General features: G+C 45.4%; 2 protein-coding genes and 1 pseudogene across 4 annotated transcripts in view; 2 read left to right on the top strand and 1 right to left on the bottom strand.

Moving 5' to 3' along the window:
* SLC25A14 (solute carrier family 25 member 14) overlaps nucleotides 1-24808 on the top strand; it is a 131521-nt gene that overhangs the window by 71931 nt on the left and 34782 nt on the right. The window lies entirely within an intron of this gene.
* GPR119 (G protein-coupled receptor 119) lies at nucleotides 403-8716 on the bottom strand. Of its 2 annotated transcripts, XM_007527625.2 has the most exons (3): nucleotides 8338-8716; nucleotides 7034-8163; nucleotides 403-1266 (listed from the first exon to the last, which is right to left on the bottom strand). In XM_007527625.2, the coding sequence occupies exon 2, from the start codon at nucleotides 8049-8051 to the stop codon at nucleotides 7038-7040; it is 1014 nt and encodes a 337-aa protein (XP_007527687.1). In that variant the 5' UTR covers nucleotides 8052-8163; nucleotides 8338-8716; the 3' UTR covers nucleotides 403-1266; nucleotides 7034-7037. The 2 variants fall into 2 exon arrangements, with proteins under 2 accessions (XP_007527687.1, XP_060039355.1); XM_060183372.1 differs by lacking the exon at nucleotides 403-1266 and having other exon boundaries at nucleotides 6875-8163.
* On the top strand, nucleotides 19822-20399 carry LOC103117552 (large ribosomal subunit protein eL21-like; annotated as a pseudogene).

Raw genomic sequence — 24808 nt, 5'->3', positions numbered from 1 at the left:
TCTGTGTGGCAGCCTGGGACAGGAACTCAGACCCTTGCACATTAGGTAAAGTGTGTGCTCTACCATATGAGCCGCCTCTAGGCCTCTACTCCAGATTTCTGAATTTGACAATTAAGTCTAGATGTAGGACATAGAAAAAAGTTTCCATTTTTGTAAAAGCAAGCAAACACACACAGACATAGACTAACCCCCCTCTCCCATATGGCTTCCACTTTTTTTTTTTTTTTTTTTTTTGCAGTACGACCTGTCATTTATGGGTCCCTTTTCACTTTTAGCATAGATTGTAGTGAAACATTACACTTCAAGAAATAACAGCAAAGATATAAATCATTTTGTAAAGATTTATCTATTTATTTTTATTTCACATGAAATGAGAGAGAGGAGAGGTTGGGGAGAGGAAGAGGGACATCACACCATTCTGGCACACATGTTGAGGTTTGAACCAGGAGCCTCAGGCATGCAAGTCCTGTGTCTCATGTGCTGAGCTATTTTCCAGGCCACTGGATCAAACTTTTCCTATTTAAATTCTTCATGACCTAGTAATACTGCTCTGGAGAATGTATGGCAAGGAATGAAACCAGAGGTGTGTCAAAGATCTTTACACAAGCATATTTATAGTGATACTATAACCTGTACAACTATGGAAAACAGTTAAAAGATTATACATTCACATGTTGAAGAATATGCAACATACACTAAATTAAAAAAAACTTCTGTTTTTCAAGAAAGCTTAATAACATAGGAAATATGCACTAGATGAAGTTAACAGTTATCATCTCTGGATGGTACAATTATGAGTTACTATGATTTTTTTTCTATCTTTAAAATAGACAAAAATGTTATTATAATCAGTAATGACTAATAAACACTTATACAATAATGTATACCTTTAAAAGAAGCCCCAGCAATCTGGGGGCAATTTTAGCACCTAGATATCAATAAATATTGCGGGACAGGTAAACAGATGGATGAACAGATGAATGGACAGCAAATGACTCTTGTCACTCTCACCAGTGAGTTTCCAGAACAGCAGATGTAACAAATGAAGGTTTGTTAGTTAAAAGATTCTAGACCAGTTCTCAGTTTGAAGGATGGCATGTAAGGAACTGAAGGAGGCATAAAATACAAGTGGGTTGTCATCTTGTGTCGGGTCCATTGCTGCTCTCATTGTCCGGCTATTGACGCTCTGCTTCCTGTTGCTTCCTGAGTGTCCTGTAGCTCTTGTACCTGTTGTCTTCACTGCTCTCTGTTCAGTGTGGCCAGTGGCTGAACAAGTGAGAATGAAAGAGAAGTCAGGAATTCCTTTCACATTTGAATCAGTGACTACTTCTCCATACAGGGAGAAGATATTTCAGAGCTAACCATCTCGGGCTGGCCAACTCTTAGAGAAGAGTTTTGTGGGGAGTCGGGTGGTAGTGCAGTGGGTTAAGCGCAGGTGGTGCAAAGCACAAGGACTGGCGTAAGGATCCCGGTTCGAGCCCCCAGCTCTCCATCTGCAGGGGAGTCGCTGCACAGGGGGTGAAGCAGGTCTGCAGGTGTCTATCTTTCTCTCCCCCTCTCTGTCTTCCCCTCCTCTCTCCATTTCACTCTGTCCTATCCAACAACAGCAATGACAACAATAATAATGACCAAAAAAAAAAAAAAGGGCAATAGAAAGGGAAAAATGGCCTCCAGGAGCAGTGGATTCATAGTGCAGGCACTGAGCCCCAGCAATAACCCTAGAGAAAAAAAAAAGAGTTATGTGGACCAACAAGGAAGTCTGCCTCTAACGCTGGCAAAACCATTCCGTATGCCCTACTAGAGGGCTGAGTCCCTTATGTTCTTGAGAGGAATCCTCTCAAGAGGTGTGCTATGCATAACATTAGCTACTCCAGGGTTGGTATAGGAACTTGATCATGCATCGTGTTAAGTGAGATAAGTCACAAATACCAGATGATCTCACTTGTAGGTGGAACTTAAGAAATAAGGACAGAGAGAAAAATCACAAAGCAGAACTTGGACTGGTGTGGTGTATTGCACCAAATAAAGGGCTCTGGGGAAAGAGAGAAAGGGAGAGAACAGAGAGAACCTTGGAATCCTGCCACATGGTTAAGGAGATGTGATACTGTACCCATGTGTCAACAATTGCACTATAAACCATTAACCTTCCCCAATAAAAATAATAAAAAATCATGATGGATTGGGAGTAGATGCCGTGATAGTTATACAAAGAGACTCTCATGCCTGAGGCACCAAATTTCCAGGTTCAATCCCCTGCACCACCCTAAGCCAAAGATGAATAGTGCTCTGGTTTAAAAAAAAACATGTTTATGTCATACTTTTTACAGTAAATTACAGTACACTTCATGAAAGTGATACATGGAACCAATTGACCTACATTCTAACCCACAGGCTCTGACTATCTTCTCTCTACTTTGATCAAACATCTGGACAGGATCTGACTTTTTGGCAGGTCTATTAAGAGACAGTATTGGGTGTGTGGATGAAATCTGTCTCCTCTCCAGTGCATTCCCTTATGTGTGAAGGAAGGTCCTTGCATCAAAGAACACCACTAGACTCACACAACAGCCTGTAGTTCTGCTTTTGGTGGCTTGTTATACACGGTGCTCTGAATCAGTTACTCTTAAACCCAAGCTATGATAATAGTGCCTTGTTTGTATCTGCTTCGTCTTGATCCTGCTGAGCTAGTCAATTTACTGTTTGCCTTTTCCAGCCCGACTCACTTCTCATCAGTCATTTTTCAAAAACTGTATCCAAGGGAAGAAGAATACAAATGCACTGTACAGAGACTGATTTCCCATCTCCTGAAGATTATAATATCTACAACTATGTCAGATTTCCTTAAATTGAGTAGCTGGATGGCCTCATTCTTCAGGATTTTATTTTTAATATTTTATTGACATATTTATTTGATAGAAAAAGAGAAAAAACAGAGTAGGGGGAGATAGAGAGGAAGGGAGGATGAGAAAGACACCTACAACACTGTTTCACCACTCATGAAACTTCCTCTCTGCATGTGGGGACTGGGCCCTTGAACCAGAGTCCTTGCATATGGTAGCGTGTGTGCTCTACCAGGTGTCCCACCACCCACCCCCTATTCAGGATTAAAAAAAAATGCATTCAGGGGCCGGATGTGCAAGGACTCAGGTTCAAGCCCCCAGTCCCCACCTGTAGAGGGAAAGCTTCACAAGTGGTGAAGTGGAGCTGCAGGTGTCTCTCTGTCTCTCCTTCTCTCTCTTCCTTCTCAATTCCTGTCAATTTCTGTCCTATCAAATTAAGTAAATGATGTTTAAAAATCTTTAAAAGTGCATTTGTGTGGGGGGGGAGGGAGTGAGCCAGAGCATCAGTGACGCCACTGCCAGGGATCAGATTCCTCACTTTATGCTTGAGGGTCCAGCAGTCCATCCACTACACCACTTACCAAACTACTGTTCAGGATTGTTAAGGGAGTGGAAGGGAAGTGACGTCTTCTGAGCACCTACGATGAGTTATAGTCTGCTAGGTATGTGCATTCTCTGAGTTAATCCTCTCTATAACCACATGAGCCAGGCATTGCCACCTCAGTTTTACAAATGAGGAAAAGTGTAGCCCTGAAATTTTTGAAAATTGTTGTTGTCACCAGGGTTATCGCTGGGGCTCACTGCCTGCACGGTGAATCCACCACTCCTGGTGGCCACTTTTCCCCCCATTTTTTTGATAGGACAGAGAGAAACTGAGAGGGAACAGAGAGATACCTGTAGTACGTACTTCTTTGCTTGTGAAGCTTCCTCCCCGCAGGTAGGGTGTGGGGCCTTGAACCCGGGTCCTCGCACATGGTAATGTGTGCTCGATCAAGTATATCATCACCCGGCTCCCTTGCCTTGAGATTCTAACGGACTATATCATAGTTTGAACACTGGTCTGGTGTCTCCCAAAACCTGCACATAAAGAGGCTGTGAGACCCGTCACCGAGCCTCTCCTCAGCAACTGCCTCTCTCCTGGGATTAATTTCCAGTTTACTTTGCTTGTGTTATCTTGGTAAGCTCAATCCTTTGCGGCAAGGCCAAGAACTTAAGCATTGATCCACCAGTAAGGTGGGTATTGAGCCAGCTTTCCATTTTGTCCCCAAATGCAGTCACTGCCTAGTTCTCAGTGACTCATAACCCAGCCCAAGAGTGTGGCTTGTTGCCAGCATAATTGGTACTTGCTGGGCACTCCTCACATCAGGGCTTATTAAATTGTATTATCTGCTTGAGAGCTGAAAAACGCCCTTAGTCCCAGGAACAGAAAGGTCAGCACTGTCGTCTTCTGGGTCAGAGTGGTAAGCAGAGAAACTGCAAAAAGATTCATCCACGGAGCAGCAAGATAGCTCACCTGGGTGATGCGCCTGCTCTGCCATGCACAGGACCCTGGTCCATCCCAGCCCCCACTGCGTGGGAGGAGGCCTCACTGTTGAGATAGCTTTCCTTGGGAGTCGGGCGGTAGCGCATCAGATTAAGCGCAAGTGGCGTGAAGTGCAAGGACCCATGTAAGGAGCCCGGTTGGAGCCCCGGCTCCCCTCCTGTAGGGGAGTCGCTTCACAGGCGGTGAAGCAGGTCTGCAGGTGTCTATCTTTCTCTCCCCCTCTCTGTCTTCCCCTCCTCTCTCCATTTCTCTCTGTCCTATCCAACAACGATGACATCAATAACAACAGCAATAATAACTACAACAATAAAAACAAGGGCAACAAAAGGGAAAATAAATATTAAAATAATTAAGCTTTCCTTCTATCTCTCTGTCTCTTTTTTCTATTTTATTGGGAGGGGGAATACTGATTTACAACAGAGTTATTGCACATGGATACAATTTCTCATGTTCCTGTGATAGGTGTCTGCAGACCACTCTTACCCCCAACTTAAGTCCTTCTCCATCATCATGCACCAAGACCCCAAGGCTCTCTCCTCCTTCTCCCTTCTCCTCTTTCCCAGAGGTTTTTTTGTTTGTTTGTTTTGTTTTGCTTTCTTTCTTTCTTTCTTTTTTTTTTTTTTGCTTTAATACAATACACTCCACCCAGTCTAAGTTTTGTTTTTCCCTTTCTGTCCTTGTTTCTTAAGTTCCACCTGTAAGTGAGATCCTCTAATACCTGTCTTCTCTGTCTCTTTCTGTCTGAAGAAAAAAAAAAAGTTAACTCAGAGTGGTGAAACTCCAGTGACAATGATGAAAGGATCTCCCAAGGAGGGATGGTGTGTATTAGAAGGGATTTAGTGAGTGAGGGAGTAAATTTAGAAGTAAACAGAAGAAGGTTAAGTGCTAGGAAGCAAAGTGGGTTCTGTGTAGGGAGCTTGACTTTGCCCACCTTGGTGCTTTTTCCCTTCCCCCTTGTCCTTTCTTCCCTCCTAAAGTCTCAATCTGTGGATCAGCATTGTCAGCGGCAGGTAGTTACAAGTGACATGTGAAGCTAATTGAAGGGAAAGGGCACCATTTGGGTTGGAAAAGTGATGGATTGGAGCAGTAATAGCAGAAATAAACACAGGGTAGCTGACTTCTCAGAGAAGCACTACTTTGAACTCCATGAGGAGTAGGGAAAGACAAACTTGGAATCCAGTCTAGGTTCCTACCCTTTATCCAGGCACAGTGGGTGACACCTCTGATTTACCCTAAGGGAGGACAGGACCCCCTCCCCACTTTCCCAAGGCAGTCACTATGGTTAACAGTTCAGAGTAGAACCTCATTTTCCTAGAGTTGGACTGTCTCCTTACAGTAGCCACGGAACACATGTGACTACTGAGCGTCTGAAATATGGCTGGTTTATACTGAATTCTCCTATTTCCTTTTCTTTTCCTGTTTTAATTTACTTTTATCTGATAGGGCAAAGAGAAGTTGAGAGGGAAGAGGGATATAGAGAAGGAGAAAGACAGACACCTACAGCCCTGCTTCACCACTTGTGAAGCTTTCCCCCTGTAGGTGGGGAATAGGGACTTGGACCCCAGGTCCTTGTGCACTGTAATGTGTGCAGTCTACCAGATGTGTGCATTTGACCAGGTGTGCCACTACCTGACTCCCCTGTACTCTTCTGTAAGGGCAAAAGAAGAAAAAAACACACACCAGACTTAAAAGATTTAGTATGGAAAAATCATGTAAGAATTTTCATATTAGATCTTGAGATACTGGGTCAAACGAAACATTGACATTAATCTGCCTATCTTTTTTTTTTTTTTAATGTAGCTACTAGAACATTCACAGTTACCTATGTGTGCCTCACACTGTATTTCCATGGGACACTGCTGCTCTAGTGTATTAAAACAGGATTTTGGGGGAGTCGGGCTGTAGCACAGCGGGTTAAGCGCAGGTGGCGCAAAGCACAAGGACCGGCATAAGGATCCCGGTTCGAAACCTGGCTCCTCACCTGCAGGGGAGTTGCTTCATAGGCTGTGAATCAGGTCTGCAGGTGTCTATCTTTCTCTCCTCCTCTCTGTCTTCCCCTCCTCTCTCCATTTCTCTCTGTCCTATCCAACAACGACAATAATAACTACAACAATAAAACAACAAAAGGGAATAAATAAATAAATAAACAAAAAAAAACAGGATTTTGGGTGGGAGAGACAGCACAATGGTTATACAAACAGACTCTCATGCCTGAGACTCTGAGGTTCCAGGTTCAATTCCCTCACACCACTAGAAGCCAGGTTGAGTTAGTGCTCTGGTAAAATAAATAAAAGGAATAAAATTAAAAACCAGGATTTTAGTGTGTGTGTGTGTGTTATAATGAGAGAGGTCTACTGCTGAGACACCTCCCCAACCCCAGGATTTCCACTATTTCTTGCTTTAAGTGAACTTGTTTTGGAGAACAAGGGGAAGAGTGGAGTGGCAACTGGGGAACATGATTACTGAGGAACAGGATTACTGAGGAAAGTCAGCACCCTGGCCCAGTTACCTCTCAGTGTGCAGAGGGGCTGCTGGGGCTGGAGGTGGTGAATTACCTGGAGCAAGTGCTCTTACAGCCAACCTTTTAGTTGGGGAGGAGGGAAGAAGGAGAGGGAAGGAAGGAGATCCTGTGAAACTCCCCTGCCCTTACCATATTAGCCATCAAGTTGTGGGTGGGAGATAGTGGCGATGTGACAGGAACTTTCCCTGGGCCTCTCCGTCCCACCGTCCTTGGCTGAGAGGAAGAGTAGGAGCGAGGCAAGCCCTTTCTTCACTCCCAGGAACATCTGGTAGACCTGCTGCCGCACCTCCTTCTGCCAGTAGGCATAGAACAGAGGATTGAACAGAGAGTTGCCCACCCCCAGCAGCCACAGGTAGCGTTCCAGCACTGGGTAGAGGTGGCACTCCTGGCAGGCTGCCTGCACAATGCCGGTGATCAGGAAGGGGGTCCAGGACAGGGTGAAGGTGCCGATAAGAACCGCTACCGTGCGGATGGCCTTGAACTCGCTGGGAGTACGCGGGGGCCGGTAGGCTCGGGCCACGCCTCCCGCTTGTTGTTCCATCTTCCGGATCTGCTGGCTGTGCATGGAGGCCACCTTGAACATAGCGCAGTAGAAGAAGACAAAGAGGAGCAGGGCCGGGAAGAAACCTGCGCAGGAGAGGGTGAGCACGTACAGCGGGTGGAACACAGCGAAGAAGGTGCAGGGCCCCTGGTAGGTGGTCTGCTGGAAGCCAGGGACCACGAAGGGGAGGAAGCCGATGAGGTAAGATACGGACCACAGGCTGGCAGTACAGAGCCCGGCCACGCACCCGCTCATGATCTGGGAGTAGCGCAGGGGCTGCTTGATGGCGAGGTACCTGTCAAAGGTGATCAGCATGACGGTGAGGACAGAGGCGGTCGCAGAGGCCGTGATGAAGGCCATCCGAAGACTGCACAAGGTCTTCTGGGTGGGCCGAGTTGGGCTGGCCAGCTGGTCAGCCACCAGCCCTGAGGTGGCTACACCGAGTAAGGTGTCAGCCACCGCCAGGTTCAAGGTGAAGCAGAGACTGACGATGCCATTATTCTTGTGGATCAAGAACAGCACAGCCACGGCCACCAGTGCGTTTGTGGCGATGATAAGGGAGGCCAGGACGGCGAGGATCACTCCGAAGAGATAAGAGGTCTCCATGTCTGGAGGTGGCAGGGTTCCCCTTCACCAGAGCATGCCACCTCCCTGGCTCAAAAGCACAGTTCTGGGCAGCACTGGCCGTGCAAGCTGGCAGCTTGCCATCGCTGGGATCCTACTCGTGGGGAAAGATCTGTCACCCTCTTTGCCACTCTCCAGCCTCTCGCCTCTCCAGCTCTTCTAAAGGCTATAATCCTGGGGCAGACCTAGTCCCCCCCCCCCCAGCTCCTGGGCCGTGAGTTAGTCCCTCCCCTTCCACCAACCAAGTTACTAACCAGCGCCTAAGTACCTGACCATGCACGCTGCCACCTCGCCAGACTGCCTTCCTTAGTGCTCCGAGGAGGCCTTTGTTGGGAGGGACTGGGGCGTTGGCCAGGTCTCCAGATGACTGCCCCTGATGACACTTTTTCTTCCTCCAGAGCTGGATGTTAAGTTGCCACTTCTTTTCTTCCCAAACCTCGCAGCCTGGCTTAACAGCTGATCTCAACTGAATTCAGCATTTGCTTAATGATGAAAGCCTCAGTTAACCAAGCAAGATGATTGCTGTGGGGGGTGGGGTGGGAGGGCAGAGAGCTGTTTCAGACTCCAGCAGATTTTCTGGGGCAGGGAGTTAGCACATACTGCAGCTGTTCCCTCCTTGTTTCTTTTCTTTCCCCATGCCCTCTATCCCCTTCTCCTCTTCCTTCCTTGCCTTACCCTCTTTCTCCTTCCCTTCCCCTTCCCCTCCCCTCCTCCTCCCTCTTCTCTCTTCTTTTTTTATTTTAAAATTTTTAATATTTATTTACTTTCCCTTTTGTTGCCCTTGGCTTTTTTTTATTGTTGTAGTAGTTGTTGTTGTTATTGATGTTGTTGTTGATGTTGTCATTGTTAGATAGGCCAGAGAGAAATGGAGAAAGGAAGGGAAGACAGACAGACAGACGGGGACAGAAAAATAGACACCTGCAAACCTGCTTCACCGCCTGTGAAGCGACTCCCCTGCAGGTGGGGAGCCGGGGGCTCGAACTGGGATCCTTAAGCCGGTCCTTGCACTTCGCGCCAGGTGTGCTTAACCCGCTGCACTACCACCCGACTCCCCCTCTTCTCTCTTCTTTGCTTTTATTTGAATAGGGGAGAAATCGAGAGGGCGAAAGAGAGACAACTGCAGCACTGCTTCACTACTCGCAAAGCTTTCCCCCACAGGTGGGGAGCAGGGGTTTGAAGCTGGGTCCTTGTGCATGGTAATGTGTGCACTCAATCAAGTATGCCAGCACTGGGCCCCCACCTCCTTGCTGCTTCTTAACACAGTTCCCTCACATATAGTGTGCTATTCTCCTGCTCATCTCTTAAAACCCCCTCATGGACTGAGGGTTCAGAAGGGCGGAAAAAGCAAAGCAGAGCAGTGAAACTTGCAGCTATTTGCTTTAAGATTGAATCAAGGGCTGAGGAGACAGCGTGCTGGTTCTGTAAGAACCATGCCATCAGTCCCCAGTACCATCATAAGTCAGAGCTGAGAGGTGCTCTGGCTTCTCTCTCTCATTAAAAAAAAGTGAAATATATTACAAAGAAGACTTTCATTCTGAGGCTCCAAAGCCCCAGGTTCAATCCCCAGTGCCACCATAAAGCAGAGTTGAACAGTGTTCCAGTAAACACTACTACTAATAACAACAATAATAAAATGAGCAGAGGGGGAAGCATAATGATTATGCAAAATATTTTTTCATGCCTAAAGCTCCAGAGGTCACAGGTTCAATCCTCAGCACCAACATATTCTAGAGCTGAGCTATTTTTTTGGTAAAGTAAGTAAGTAATATGGGGCCAGGTAGTGGCACACCTGATTAAGTGCACACATTACAGTGCACAAGGACCCAGGTTCAAGTCACTGGTCCCCACCTGCAGGGAGAAAGCTTCATGAGTGGTAGAGCTGGGCTACAGGTGTCTCTCATTCTCTGTCCCTATCTCCCCATCTCTTGCAGTCTCGATCCAGTAAGTAAAAAAATTAAAATAAATAAGTAAGATAGACTTGAGCCAAGTCCCCCTCAGCAGTTGCTGTCTGTTGGCTCTCCTCTTGGAGACCATTTTCTGCATGGGATCAGGCCAGGCCTCCCGTCATGGGTGATGACTGCCAGCCTTCCTCCCCTCAACCCCATAGACACAGGAGAAGGGAGACGTGGCCTGTGTTCTGGAAAGTGCCCATGCTAATGCTGGGTTGTGGAAGTTTCCATTTTCTAGTCCTAGGACTTGCATCAGCTCGGCCAAAGGGCGGTGGTGTTGCTGAGGCGTGAGAGATGGGCCTGGAGCGGGTGGCTGAGCAGCCAGTCCTCTTCTTTGCTATATATCCACTTGCTCAGGGACATTAGAAGTAACCTTTCACCTGCTTCTCTCATCTTGGATACCCAGGAGATAGGGCTCGGAAGGGGAGCTGCGGGACATTTATTTACTCAGTTCAGATGAGAGCACAAATGGGCAAGGTTAGTGTTGAACGAGGGAGTAGAGAGCAAGGTGCAGAGCTGAGGACGAGTGTCCTGTTCCAGGATGTTTTCACAGCCAGGGCGGGCCGTTAGCAGCTTTCTCCCCCAAGAGATCAGAGAGGCTGTGAGGTGGGGCCTCTGGCTTCCGGTCTCCAGACTGAGAGCAGCACCTGGCTTTGCTTTAGTCCTAATATGGAAGATGTGCCTTTTTGTCTGCAGATCTCACCTTCGTGTGTGGAATACAGCTGGTCCTTTTTTTTTTCCTTCTTGTTGCCCTTGTTGTTTTATTGTTGTAGTTATTATTGTTGTTATTGATGCCGTCGTTGTTGGATAGGACAGAGAGAAATGGAGAGAAGAGGGGAAGACAGAAAGGGGGAGAGAAAGATAGACACCTGCTCATGTTCACCGCCTGTGAAGTGATCCCCCTGCAGGTGGGGAGCCAGGGGCTTGAACCGGGATCCTTATGCCGGTCCTTGCACTTCGTGCCACCTGCGCTTAACCTGCTGCACTACTGCCCAACTCCCTCAAAAGATTTATTATTTATTTTCCATTTTTATTGGTAGGTTAATGGTTAAAGTACAGTTGTTGACACATGAGTAAAATCTCTCATCTCACAGTGATAGGTGTCTGCCAGATACTCTCAAACCCCTCAACTTAAGTCTTTTTCCAACATCATGCACTAAGACCCCAAAGCTCCCCCAATCTCCCAGCCCCTTCCCTGCCCTCTTTTCCCAGAGTCCTTTGCTTTGGTGTAATACACCAAACCCAGCTCAAGTTTTACTTTGTGTTTTCCCTTTCTGTCCTTGTTTCTTAAGTTCCAGCTGTGAGTGAGATCATCTGGTAGTCATCCTTCTCTTTGGCTTATCTCACTTAATGTGATTTCTTTAAACTTCATCCAACATGAAGCAAAGGAGATGACTTCATCGTTTTCAACAGCTGAATAGTATAGTATCCCATTGTGCTTATACACCACAACTGAGCCACCCATCTGTCACTGGACACCAGAATTGTTTCCAAGTGTGAGCTATTACCAGCTGTGCTGCTATGAACATATGTGTTAGGCACACCTCTTTGGATGTTTCATTACCTTTTTTTCTTGAGTGTAGCAGAATTGTCTGGGACAGTCCTGTGACAACCCTGATTCCCAGGTCCCGTTCCAGAGTTTCAGCCTCAGTAGATCTGTGAGGGACCCCAGAATCTGGTTTCTACCGAGTTCCCAGGAGACATTTGGTGCTGCTGATTTTGGAGACTGCCCTGAGCACTGTCGATTGCTGGCTCTTCTCCTCAGTTCTGCATTGAAATCATTGATTGAGTCCATCTAATACTAGCATTGGGGTCACACTCCAAGACATCGTGTTGTCAGGAGTCTTGGGGTGAACTAGGCCACTGGAGGTTTTTTCAAAAATCCTTTTTAATTTTGTTCTTTTATTTGATAAGGCAGAGAAATTGAGAGTGAAGGGAGAGATACAGAGAGAAGGAGAGACACACACCTGCAGCATAGCTTCACCACTCATGAAGCTTCCCCTCTGCAGGTGGGGAGCAGAGGCTTGAACACAGTTCCTTATGAACTGTAACATGTGTGCACAACAAAGTGTGCTGTCACCTAGTCCCAGTTTTTAATATAGAGACAAAGAGGCAGAGAGAGTGAAAGTGACCACAACACTGGGACTTCCTTCAGTGCGGTGGGGGCCAAGCTCAAGCCTGGGTCACGCACATGACAAAACCACACACTATCCAAGTGAGCAATTTCACTAGCCCCAGACCTGGAGTTTCAGAAGCTCATAGGGGGCTAAGGAGGAGGCAGGAGTGCTGCAATGGTCCCCAAGCTAGGTGGTAGCACACCAAGCCAGGGTCTGGGGATCAGAGCCCTGAAGCTGGCTAGTGGGGGAGGGCAGGGTTAGGGCAGGCGAGGTATTTTACCAGCCCTACTCCTTTTCTGGTGATCAAAGTGGCAGGCTGCACTAACTCCTCTGATACTGTCTTACTTCTTCATTAAAATGAGTCTGTTGGGTCAGATGATGATTTTTTTTTTTTTTTTTAGAAAAGCTATATTGGAGACCAGAAGATAGAGCACACGCTTTACGGTGAGGGCTAATAGTCAAGTTCCCCAGCCAGCACATAGGAGCATCTGTATGGGGGAAGCTTCAGGAATGGTGGAACTGGGTAGAGGAGCCAGCATAGTGGTCTACAAAAAAGACTTTCATGCCCGAGGCCCCAAAGTCCTAGGTTCAACGCCCCACACCACCATAAGCCAAAGCTGAGCAGTCCTCTGGTAAAAAAATAAATAAATAAATAAATGGTGGAGCAGTGCTGTGGTGTCTTTTCTCTCTCTCTGTCTCTATCCATCTCTATCTTTTTGTATCTCTTCTTAGTTTTTCTTTTTAATTGTTTGTATTTATTTGGTTACTTATTTGTTTAGTTAAACGATAGCACTGCTCAGATCTGGCTGGTGGTGATGCAGAGGATGGAACCTGGGACATTTGATACCTCAAGTATGAATTTTTTTAATATAGTTTTCTTTTTAAAATTTTTTCAATATTTATTTATTTATTTATTTCCTTTTGTTGCCTTGTAATTTTATTGTTGTAGTTATTATTATCGTCATTGTAGTTGGATAGGACAGAGAGAAATGGAGAGAGGAAGGGAAGGCAGAGAGGGGGAGAGAAAGATAGACACCTGCAGACCTGCTTCACCACTTGTGAAGCAACTCTCCTACAGATGGGGAGCCAGGGGCTCAAACCGGGATCTTTAATTCAGTCCTTGCGCTTTGTGCCACCTGTGCTTAACCCACTGCGCTACTGCCTGACTCCCATGAATTGTTTTGCATCACTATTATGCTGTCTTCCTTGGAATCATACACGCACCAAAACCCCAGCAATTACCTTGATGCCAAATAAAGGTAGATAAACCTATATATCTATACATCTATTTATCTTTTTGAGATGAGGAGAGTGGGGGCTAGGAGAGAGAGAGAGATGTGCCAGGTGGTGGTGCACCTGGTTAAGCACCCACTTTACAGTGCACAAGGATCCAGGTTCAAGCCCCTGGTCCCCACCTATAGGGGGAAAGCTTCATGAGTGGTGAAACAGGGCTGCAGGTCTCTCTGTCTCTATATCCCCCTCCTCTCTCAATTTCTGTCTCAGTCCAATAATAAATAAACAAACAAATAAATAGAATGTTTTAAAGAGAGGGAAAGGGGAGGGAGAGAGAAGAAAGATAGATAGACAGATAAATCAATAAATGGGAACACCAGGGTATCACTCTGGCACACGGAATGTCAAGGATCAAACTCGTGACCTTGTGATTGAGAGTCTAAGGCTTTATGCCTGTTACCACCTCCTGGGCCTCAGGAAATATTTATTTTGTGAGAGAAAAGCACTGCTCCTGACTGCTCAGGTAATGCTTTCTACTCTAAGAAGCTCGAGCATCTGTGGTGCGCTGGGGACCAAATGCAGCCCACTGACTCATTATAGAAACGCAGAGACACATGTTTTCCCAACCCAGGGGTTGCCTTCAGTGATGAGAGGGCATGTTCCTGACAAACATTGTATAGTTGCATGATGCCTATTTTTGTTTCCATAAAGAAACTTTTTTTTCATTTCTTTTATTTTTTTTTAATTGCCACCAGGGTTATCGCTGGAGCTCAGTGCCAGCACTAGGAATCCACTTCTCCCAGCAGACATTCCCCATGACCCCTTTTTCTTTCCTATTTTATTGATAGGACAGAAAGAAATTGAGACGGGAAGGGGAGATAGAGAGGGAGAAAGATAGATACCTGCAGACCTGCTTCGCCACTTATGAAGTGTCCTTCATGCAGTTGGGGAGCCGGGGGCTCGAACCCAGATCCTTGCACATAGTAGCATGTGCACTCGAGTGTGCTGCCATCCAGTCCCAATAAAACTTTTCTTAATGAAAATAATAATAATAATGATAATTCTTCTCGCGTTTGCCCTTCTTCCGTAGCCAGTCAACAGCATCAGGTTGAGCCTGATGTAAAGTTTCGAGACCTCCTTAATGATAATAATATAATGATAATAATAATTATTATTAAGGGTGGAAGAGTCTGGGAGGTGGCTCAGTGGGTAGAACACAAAGATTTCATGTGTGAGACTGTGGGTTTGGCTCCTAGCACTGCATATGCCAGAGCAGAGCAGTGCTCTTCTCTTTCTCTCTTTCTGTCTCTGTCTCTCTCATAAAAGAAATGAGTCAGTCTTTAAAATGGCCACTGGTGAGCCAGGCAGTGGTGCACTTGATTGAGCGTACATTACCATGTGCAAGGACCCAGTTTTGAGCCTCTGGTCCCCACCAGCAGGAGGAAAGTTTCACAGGTAGTGGGGCAGTGCTGAAGGTCTCTCTCTCTCTCTCTCTCTCTCTCTCTCTCTCTCTCTCCTGTTTCCTCCCCCATTTCTTTCTGTCTCTATAAGAAAACGAAAGACCCGGGGCTGGACGATAGTGCAGCGGGCTAAGCACACGTGGTGTGAAGCATAAGGACCGGGTAAGGATTCTGGTTCGAGCCCCTGGCTCCCCACCTCCAGGGGGTCACTTCACAGGCGGTGAAGCAGGTCTGCAGGTGTCTATCTTTCTCTCCCCCTCTCTGTCTTCCCCTCTTCTCTCCATTTCTCTCTGTCCTATCCAACAATGACAGCAAGGGCAACAAAAAAAGGGGGGAAATGGCCTCCAGGAGCAGTGGATTCTTAGTGCAGGCACGAGCCCCAGCAATAACTCTGGAGGCAAAAAAACAAAAAAGAAAAGAAAAGAAAAAAAGAAACAAAAAGAAAACGAAAGACCAAAAATTCACTGCTGAAACCTGTGACTGGTGGAGTCATGTAGGCACTGAGTCCCAGAGATGACGCTAGTGGTAAAAAAAATAATAATAATAATTAAAACGAATAAAATAAAATGACCACCAGTGCTGGGAGGTGGGGCACCTAGTAGAGCGCACATATTATCATGCACAAGGGTCCAGGTTCAAGTTCCTGGTCCCTACAAATGGTGGAGCACTGCTGCAAGTGTCTTTCTTTCTCTTTCCCTCTCTATCTCCCACTTCCCTCTTATTTTTTCTCTATCAAATCCAATCAAATAGAATGGAAAAAATGGCTCTGGGTGGGGGTAGATATCATAATGGTTATCTAAAGAGATTCTCATGCCTGAGGCTCCAAGGTCCCAGGTTCAGTCTCCCACACCACCATAAGCCACAGCTGAGCACTGCTGTGGTTAAAAAAAAAAAAAAAAAAAGGTAAATGGTCCGGGAGGTGGCACTATGACTAAAGTACTGGACTCTCAAGCATGAATTCTGGAGTTCAGTCCCCAGCACCACATGTACCAGAGTGATGTCTGGTTCTTTCTCTCTCTCCTCCTATCTTTCTCATAAATAAATAAAATTTTTTAAAAAAGGCTCCTGGAGTGGTGGATTCATTATATAGGCATAACCCAGTGATAACCCAGGTGGTAAATAAATAAATGTCCACCATTATATAAAAAGATTAATAAAGAATTTTAAAAATTTTTCCCTTTTGTTGCCCTTGTTGTTTATCGTCGTTGTCATTATTGTTATTGCTGCCATTGTTGTTGGATAGGACAGAGAGAAATGGAGAGAGGAGGGGAAGACAGAGGGGGAGAGAAAGATAGACACCTGCAGACCTTCTTCACCGCCTGTGAAGTGACTCCCCTGCAGGTGGGGAACCCGGGGCTCGAACCAGGATGCCAGTCAGGTGTGCTTTCCACCATGTGCGCTTAACCCTTTGCACCACCTCCTGGCTCCCAAGAGTTTTTTTCTTTTTTTGAAGTAAAGCTAGGGACCAAGGAGTAACAGACCTAATGTGTATGAGGCCCTGGGTTCACTTCCAAGCACCACGTGAAGACAGAAAAGCCAAAACATAGAGAACAATATGAATGAAAGGACAAAGCTCTGGTCACTCTCTCATTAAGAAAACAGAAAAGCTTTCAATGGAAGGGATGGGATGTAGAACTCTGGTGGTGGGAATTGTATGGAATTCTACCACTCTTAGCCCACAGTCTTTTTAATCATTATTAAATCACTAATAAAGAAAAAAACCTAATGATAAGGTCAGTAAACTAGTTCACTTGGATAGTGCTACTACTTTGCAATATGCATGATCAAGATTTGAGTCTGCCTTAAAATGCATTGAAGAAAGCTTCAGTGCTGTGATGTCTCTCCTGCAACCTCTCTGACTATTGAAAGGTAAAAAATAAAGTAGAAAAACAAACCAAGTTACGGGCCAGGTGGTGGCACACTTGGTTGAGTGCACATGTCACAGTGCACAAGGACCTGGGTTCGAGCCCCCAGTCCCCACCTGCAGGGACAGAGCTTTGCTAGTGGTAAAGCAATATTGCAGGTGTCTCTCTGTCTTTCTCCCTCTCTATCCCCCTTTTCCATCTTAATTTCTGACTGTCTCTATCCAATAAATAAAGATAATAAAAAAATTTTTTTAAAGAAAAGAAAAAGGGGCGGAGGGTAGATAGCATAATGGTTATGCAAACAGACTCTCATGCCTGAGACTCTGAAGTCCGAGGCTCAATCCCCTGCACCACCATAAGCCAGAGCTGAGCAGTGCTCTGGTTAAAAAAAAAAAAAAAAAGAAAAGAAAAAGAAAAAGAAATCAAGTCCCTTGAGTGAGTGTAAAATTCATCCAAGGGAAAAGTGAGAACCACCATCCAAGGCAAAAGTGCCGGCCCTGGAGTCAGAACACCAAAGCCATCACTCTTGTATAACTGGGTCAGCACTTAGAAGCTCAGCAAGGGATCGATAGCATAATGATTATGCAAAGAGACTCTCATGCCTGAGTCTCCAAAGTCCCAAGTTCAATCCCCCACAGCACCATAAACCAGAGTTGACCAGTGCTCTGGTTTAACAAAAATAATAATTAAAAAATGGTCCAGCATGAGGTCTTGAGTTTCAGTCCTTGGCAGCACATGTACCAGAGTGATGTCTGGTTCTTTTTCCTCCTATCTTTCTCATTAATAAATTTAAAAAATAAAATCTTTTTAAAAAGTTCAGCAAAAGCAGCAGAGGAGATGGCTCAGCTGGGAGAGTGCAGGTCTTGCATGCCTGAGGCTCCCAGTTTGATCCCCTGTACCTTATGTACCAGAGTGGTGGTGCCCTTGTGCATTCTCTTCTCTTCTCTCTCGCTCTCTCTCTCTCTCTCCCACGATCTGAATTTTGTTTAAAAAAAAAAGTGCAATTATTTATGGGAGAGAAAGAGGGAAGGAGAGGGAGAGGGGACCAAAACATCACTCTGGCACTGTTGGTATGCATGAGACCCCTTCTGTTTCATTTGGTTTAAATCCCCCCTGCTTAATACTATTCTATTTACATAACCACTTCATTCTATTTACATAACCGCTGTTAACAAGCACCACCCTCCCTCCAGGGCATTGGTTCAATCCCCACTGTTTCATGATATGTTTTTGCTCCACCCCCTCTCCTTGTCACACCCTGATCCTCTCCTTGTCACACTCTGATTGTCACCAGTCACTTTTCTCTCCACCCTCTCTATGTCACATCCTGTTTCCACCCTACTTGGCAAGTATATATAAAGACAGCATTGTGAATTTTACAGTACCTTGAGTTTAGCTTAGCTCAGCTTAGATTGTGCTGCGTCCTGCATGAATAAAGAGATACTGCCTACAGCTCAACCATGAGTCCCTGGTCGTCTGTTACCCGCCCGTGAAGCCAGTCCGGCGAAAACAACATGGCACATGTGATTCTGAGACTCAAACTCAAGACTTTCTACCTGCAAGAGCTCAGGCTTGTAAGTTCAAGACTTTATCTACTGTGCCACCTTCTGACCCACTAGATTAAAAAAATTAAGTTTCTTATTATTTTTTTTACCTTATTGTCTAGAGACAGAGAAATTGAGAGAGAAAGGGGAGATAGAGAGGGAGAGACAAAGAGGACCTGCAGTCCTGCTTCATCACTCATGAAGCTTTTCCCCTCCATGCCACGCCCCACTCAACTCCAGAATGATGGGTCTGACAGGGTCAGCACCCTAGAAAACTCTCTTCAAGGAAGGATTCTGGGAGTGGGTCTTGGCATCCTGAGAAGATCTAAATTGGAAACTCTGATTATTGTTTTCATTATGTACATGGTAATGGTGCTGTGTAATCGGGGACAAACAGCCCCTGTTCCCAGATTAGATACAGATAAACAAGAAATGAGGTAGACAAAGTTATGGGTCATCAAATACATAAAGTTTTAGGAAAAATTCTTAATAATACTTACCTCCTCTTATGAAATATGATAAAACTCTACTTAAAATACTATCTGCTAAGCCTGTTACTCAGAAATGCATCACCCCATGAAGTTCGACATTACTGTGTAAAACTGCAAGGCCATCTAATCAAGAAATGAGCTTTGTTCCAGATATTGTTTATGTAAGACTGAAGGATATATAAACTCTCACTTGCTAAATAAAAATGGAGTTCAGATTCACCCTCCAACAGAGTGTGGTGTATTCTGTTCTCCTCCTGACCCACCAGGTGGTCACCTTACAGAGTTCCCTGATGCTTCCTGCTGTTCCTCCGCCTGAGCGGTCCGTTGCACCTCCAGGTGGGGACTGGGGTCTTGAACCTGGGTACTTGTGCATGGTAATGTGTGTGCTTAACTATGTGTACCACCACCACCCAGTGCTCCCAACTACTGGACTTTTTCAAAGGTGCTTGAACTGAATATGGAAGTTCTTCTTTTTTTTGGGGGGGGGCTAGGGGTTGATAAAGCCTGGTGATTGTGGGAAATGAGAATCAGTTCTGCCATGATCCCAAGGGAATGCACATATCTGTTCTGAAGGATGCCTCTTCACTGACCTTTTGACTCCAGTCTCACAGTCTTACACATACCACCTTGTAGCACTTTATCTTCCACCAGTACTTTTTTTTTTTTTTTTTTTGCCACCAGGATAATCACTAGGGTTCAGTGCCGGTACAGTGACTCCACCACTCCTAGAGGCCTTCATTCTTTCCTTCCTTCCTCTCTCCCTCGCTTTCTCCCTTCCTTTCTTTCTTTTGGATAGATACAGAGAGAAGGTGAGAGGGAAGGGGGAGCAAGTGAGGGAGGAGAGAGAGAGAGAGAGAGAGAGAGAGAGAGAGAGAGTCCTGTAGCACTGTTTCATCACTCATGAAACTTCCCTCCTGCAGGTGGGGACTGGGGGGCTTGAACCTGTATCCTGTCACACTATAGTGTATGTGATCAGTCAGATATACCACCACCTGACTTCTTTTTTTTTTCTCATAGAGACATTGAAAAATAGAGAGGGAGAGAGAAGAAGGGAGAAAACTAGACATCTGTAGCATTGCTTCAGCACTCATAAAATTTCCCTCCTGCCTTTCGGCCGGAGCAGCCATCTTCCAGTAAATCGCCAAAATGACTAACACAAAGGGAAAAAGGAGAGGAACACGCTATATGTTCTCTAGGCCTTTTAGAAAACATGGAATTGTTCCTTTGGCCACATATATGCGGATCTATAAGAAAGGTGATATTGTAGATATAAAGGGAATGGGTACTGTTCAAAAAGGAATGCCCCACAAATGTTACCAAGGCAAAACTGGAAGAGTCTACAATGTTACCCAGCATGCTGTTGGCATTGTTGTAAACAAACAAGTAAAGGGCAAGATTCTTGCCAAGTGAATTAATGTTCGTATTGAGCATATTAAGCACTCTAAGAGCAGAGACAGCTTCTTGAAACGTGTGAAGGAAAATGATCAGAAAAAAAAGGAAGCCAAAGAGAAGGGGACTTGGGTTCAACTGAAGCGCCAGCCTGCTCCACCCAGAGAAGCACACTTTGTGAGAACCAATGGAAAGGAACCAGAGCTGCTGGAACCCATTCCCTATGAATTCATGGCATGATCAATATAAAAACTTAATAAAATATCAGAACTATAAAAAAAATTTTCCCTCCTTCAGGTGAGGACCCAGGACATGAACCCAGGTCCTCCTGCATGGTAATGTGTGCACTCAACTGGATGCACCATTGCCCAGCCCCTTAACAGTGTCATTATCATCATCTTCTAACTGCTCATCCTCTTTCTCCTCCCATCGGCACCCTTAACCAGCATGTTTATTGAGTGCCTACTCTATACTAGTTACTATGCTCAGAAACAGCTTCTCATACATCCAAGTCATACCTTCTGGGCTAGGTGTTACTGTTACCCTGGTTTACAAGGGAATAAGCTGAAGCTTGGAGTGGCAATGGGACCCTAAGTTTCCCCAACTAAGAAGGAGTGATAGAGTTGGGATGGGAAGCCAGTTCTCCTGACTGTTGATTCAGTGGCTTGTTTCCTGCTCCATGTTGCAGAAGCCTGGGTGTGATGGTGTGAATGTGGAAGGTGTCCTAGACCTAATTCCTAGAAGCTGTAGATACGCTGCCTTACCCAGCAAAAGAGAGTTTACAGATGTGATTAACTTAAGGCTTCTGTGATGGGGTGGGTACACTGGATTTTCCACATGAGTCTACTGGTATAATTCTAAATATTCTTATACAGCCAAAAGAAACAAACACACACCCCCAAAGAGATAAATACCTATGTTCAGAGTAACACAATTTGTAATCTGTGGGTCTGATGTGTGGTTGAGCATGGATGGCTGAACCCTCCCCCCCAAACTCGTCTATCAGTCTCCCCTTGGCATGCCAGCCTTGTGGTTGAGCAAGATGTGACAAGAGTACACGGGGGAATTTCAACCTTCCTATCAGCCTCGCTGCATCACCCACCCCTCCCCCCTTTTTTGGTGGGCTTCGCCTTCCTTATATTTCTATTTCCCCATTCCTGCATCACCATCCATACCCTCTCATTGTCTTGCTCTCTTTTCCCTTATAAGGAGATATTGGTCTCATTGGCCAGCTGGCTACTTCCCCTGCACAGCTACCCCTTTATAAATTTATAACTGCATCAATAAAGTTGTTCCGTTCCCCACAACGGGACCCTAAAGAGGTTTGTGTATCGTCTGCTGCCACGATATGCTGGAAGACCCCCTTAGCGAATTCACTCCTGCCTCGATCCCCCCGAGGAACCCCGACAGTAATTGCCCGAACTTGAAGGCCACCTTGGTGTCCAATGATAGATGAGTGACTAGGAAAGTTATGGTCTATATACACACCGGAACACTACTCTGATGTTAAAAATAAAAAGGTCATCTTGGCTTTATGTTGTATGGAGCTTGAAGAAATCATGTTAAATGAAATAAGCCTAAAAGAAAAGGATGAATATCAGATGATCTCACTAGTAGGTGGAGCTTCAGAAGAAACAGGAACAGAAGGGGAAACACAGAGTAAAACAGACAGGATGTGGTGTATTGCACCAAAGCAAAGGACTCTGGGAAAGGAGGACAGGGAGGGGGATGAGGGAGGCTTTGGGGTGCTGGTGCATGATGGTGAAAAAGAACTTAAGTTAGGTGTGAGAGTGTTTTGCAGACACGTCTCTCACATAGGGAGATGAGAAATTATACCCATGTGTCAACAACTGTACTATAAATCATTAAACCCCCCCACAATAAAATGATATTTAAAAAAATGGGTGGCAGGAGATCAGAGTGGGCAGTACTAGGGGAGGTGTCAAGGGGAGGAAGAGGTCGGAGTGATACTACAAGGGAGGGGTTATAAATGAAGATGGTGAAGTGGTGAAGGGCCTCGAGAAACTAGAAAGATGAGGAGGACCAACTGCCACTTTGATTCTAGCTTAGTGAGACTGATTGCAGGCTTCTGAGCTGACCTTGAGAACTGTCAGATAATGAAGCTGTGTTGTCTTAAGTCATTAAGTTTGCACTAATTAGCTACATCAGCAGTGGAAAATGTATGTATAGAGTAAATGGGGTACAATGAGATGATAAGGGTGCTGGGTGGTAGCACAGCAGGTTAAGCGCACGTGGAGTGAAGTGCAAGAACCGCTTAGGGACCCCGGTTCGAGCCCCTGGCTCACCACCTGCAAGGGAGTTGCTTCACAGGCAGTAAAGCAGATCTGCTGGTGTCTATCTTTCTCTCCCCCTCTCTGTCTTCTCCTCCTCTCTCCATTTCTCTCTGTCCTATCCAACAACAATGGCATCAATAACAACAACAATAAAAATAAATAAATAAAAAATATTAAAAAAAACTTTAAAAAAGAAAATCTGTGAGTCACATAAGGGAGGTGAGGAGGTTAAGAAAAAAGTGGGGGCTATGTCATTTTGAAACTGAGGAGAGTATTACTGTTCAGATTAGTCACACCTACCTTTTTATCACTGACACTTTATACACCAATCTCCTTTATTTTTAGTTTTTAATATTTATTTATTTATTCCCTTTTCTTGCTCTTGTTTTGTTGTTGTAGTTATTATTGTTGTTGATGTCATCATTGCTGGATAGGACAGAGAGAAATGGAGAGTGGAGGGGGAGACAGAGAGGGGGGAAAGAAAGATAGATACCTGCAGATCTGCTTCACCGCCTATGAAGGGACACCCCCTGCAGGTGGGGAGCCAGGGGCTCGAACCGGGATCCTTACGCCGATCCTTGCGCTTTGCACCACCTGAGCTTAACCTGCTGTGCTACCGCCTGACTCCCACCGATCTCCTTTAATCTTCACAATCTCTTTCCAAGGTGATAGAATCACCAAAGCTCAAAAACACTTAAAATTTATTTATTTATTTATTTATTTATTATTGGCTATATAGAGAAAAATTGAGAGGGGGTAGATAGGGGGAGAGAGAGAGAGAGATACTTGTAGCACTGCTTCACCTCTAGTAAAGCTTCCCCCCTGTAAGTGAGGACCAGGAGCTTGAACCCGGGTCTTTGCACACTGTAATGTGTGTGCTTAACCAGGCTCAAAGACATTTATTAAAACTGGTTATATTAGGGGCCAGGTGGTGGCGCACCTGGTTGAGTGCATGTATTACAATGTGCAAGGACCCAGGTTCAAGCCCCTGATATCCACCTGCAGGGGGAAAGCTTTACGAGTGGTGAAGCAGGGCTGCAGGTGTCTCTCTGTCTCTCTCCTCTATCACCCCCTCCTCTTGATTTCTGGCTGTCTCTATCCAATAAATAAAGATAATAATAAATAAATAAACCTGGTTATATTGCCCAAGGCTCTGCAGCCAGCGAATGCTAGAACTGGGGTTTGAAACTAGGTCTGTTGTATATCTGAGTCTATATTAATATATGGGGCTACCTGGTGTTTCCACAAGGTCAGTTGCTGGCCAGAGGTAGAGAGAAAGATGTGTGGTATAGAGCTAGGATGGCTTTATAGACTTGTATTTAGGGAGTAGGGCAGTAGCACAGCAGGTTAAGCGCAGGTGGCACAAAGTGCAAGGACCAGCGTAAGGATCCTGGCTCCAGTCACCCACTCCCTGCCTGGAGGGGAATTGCTTCACAAGCGGTGAAGCAGGTCTGCAGGTGTCTATCTTTCTCTCCCCTTCTCTGTCTACCCCCACCTCTCTCCATTTCTCTCTGTCCTATGCAACAACAATATCAATAATAACTACAACAATAAATCAACAAGGGCAACAAAAGGGAATAAATAAATAAATAAATATTTTTTAAAAGACCTGTACCTAACCTCTGTAGGCTGTCAGCCCCCACCATGCACAAGTACTTCTGTACAAAAATCATTGTGATTTGAGTCAAGATAGGTTCCCTCCCCCCTTCATCTCTAGGGGCTTTGCTTGCCCCTCAACTCGTCTCTCTGCCCCCCTTCCCCATCTGTTCTGGTCTGTACAACAACGTTTTTCAGTTAATGGGCTTCTCTGCACTCTTTTCTGGAATCTCTAGCCTCTTTATTCTTGGGTCACTGTTTAACTTGGGACTCCTACATTGTTTTAATTAGTTAATCAATCAATTAATTAATTACTGTTGTTATTATTATTTTATCAAAGCACTGTTCAGATCTGGGTTATGGTGATATAGGGGATTGAGCCTGGGACCTCTGGTGCCTCAGTCATGAAAGTCTTTTCCATCATCGTTATGCTATCTCCCCTGCTGATGGGACTCCTACTTAGCTGATCTCCTCCCCTAGGTTTTGTGTGTCATCCTAAGATCTGACTCAGTGATGAGACTCCCTAGTAAAAGCCTGATTCAGAATGGTGAAAATGACTGGAAAGGGGGTAAAAATTGACTGTGCAAAGAATGTCTAGGACATTAGGGGTGGAGTGAGGCACTAGCCATTGGCTTATTGAGTGTCTACACTGAGTTTCCTTGCTTAGGCATAATTATCATAACCATTTGGGAAATCATGCACTCCCTAAAAAAATGGGTTTCCAGTCAATTCCAGCTAGATCTGCCCAGCGTTACACCTTGTCCTGATTAGTCTGATTGCCCCATTCATCTCAATTCAGCC

This window comes from Erinaceus europaeus, chromosome X, assembly GCF_950295315.1.
Source record: "Erinaceus europaeus chromosome X, mEriEur2.1, whole genome shotgun sequence".
Lineage (NCBI taxonomy): Eukaryota > Metazoa > Chordata > Mammalia > Eulipotyphla > Erinaceidae > Erinaceus > Erinaceus europaeus.
Note: the sequence above shows the minus strand (reverse complement) of the source record. Positions and strands in the feature narration are given on the sequence as shown.

Excerpts from the sequence above, each read along its gene's own strand:
- GPR119 (XM_007527625.2), bottom strand. The coding sequence starts at position 8,051 with ATGGAGACCTCTTATCTCTTCGGAGTGATCCTCGCCGTCCTGGCCTCC.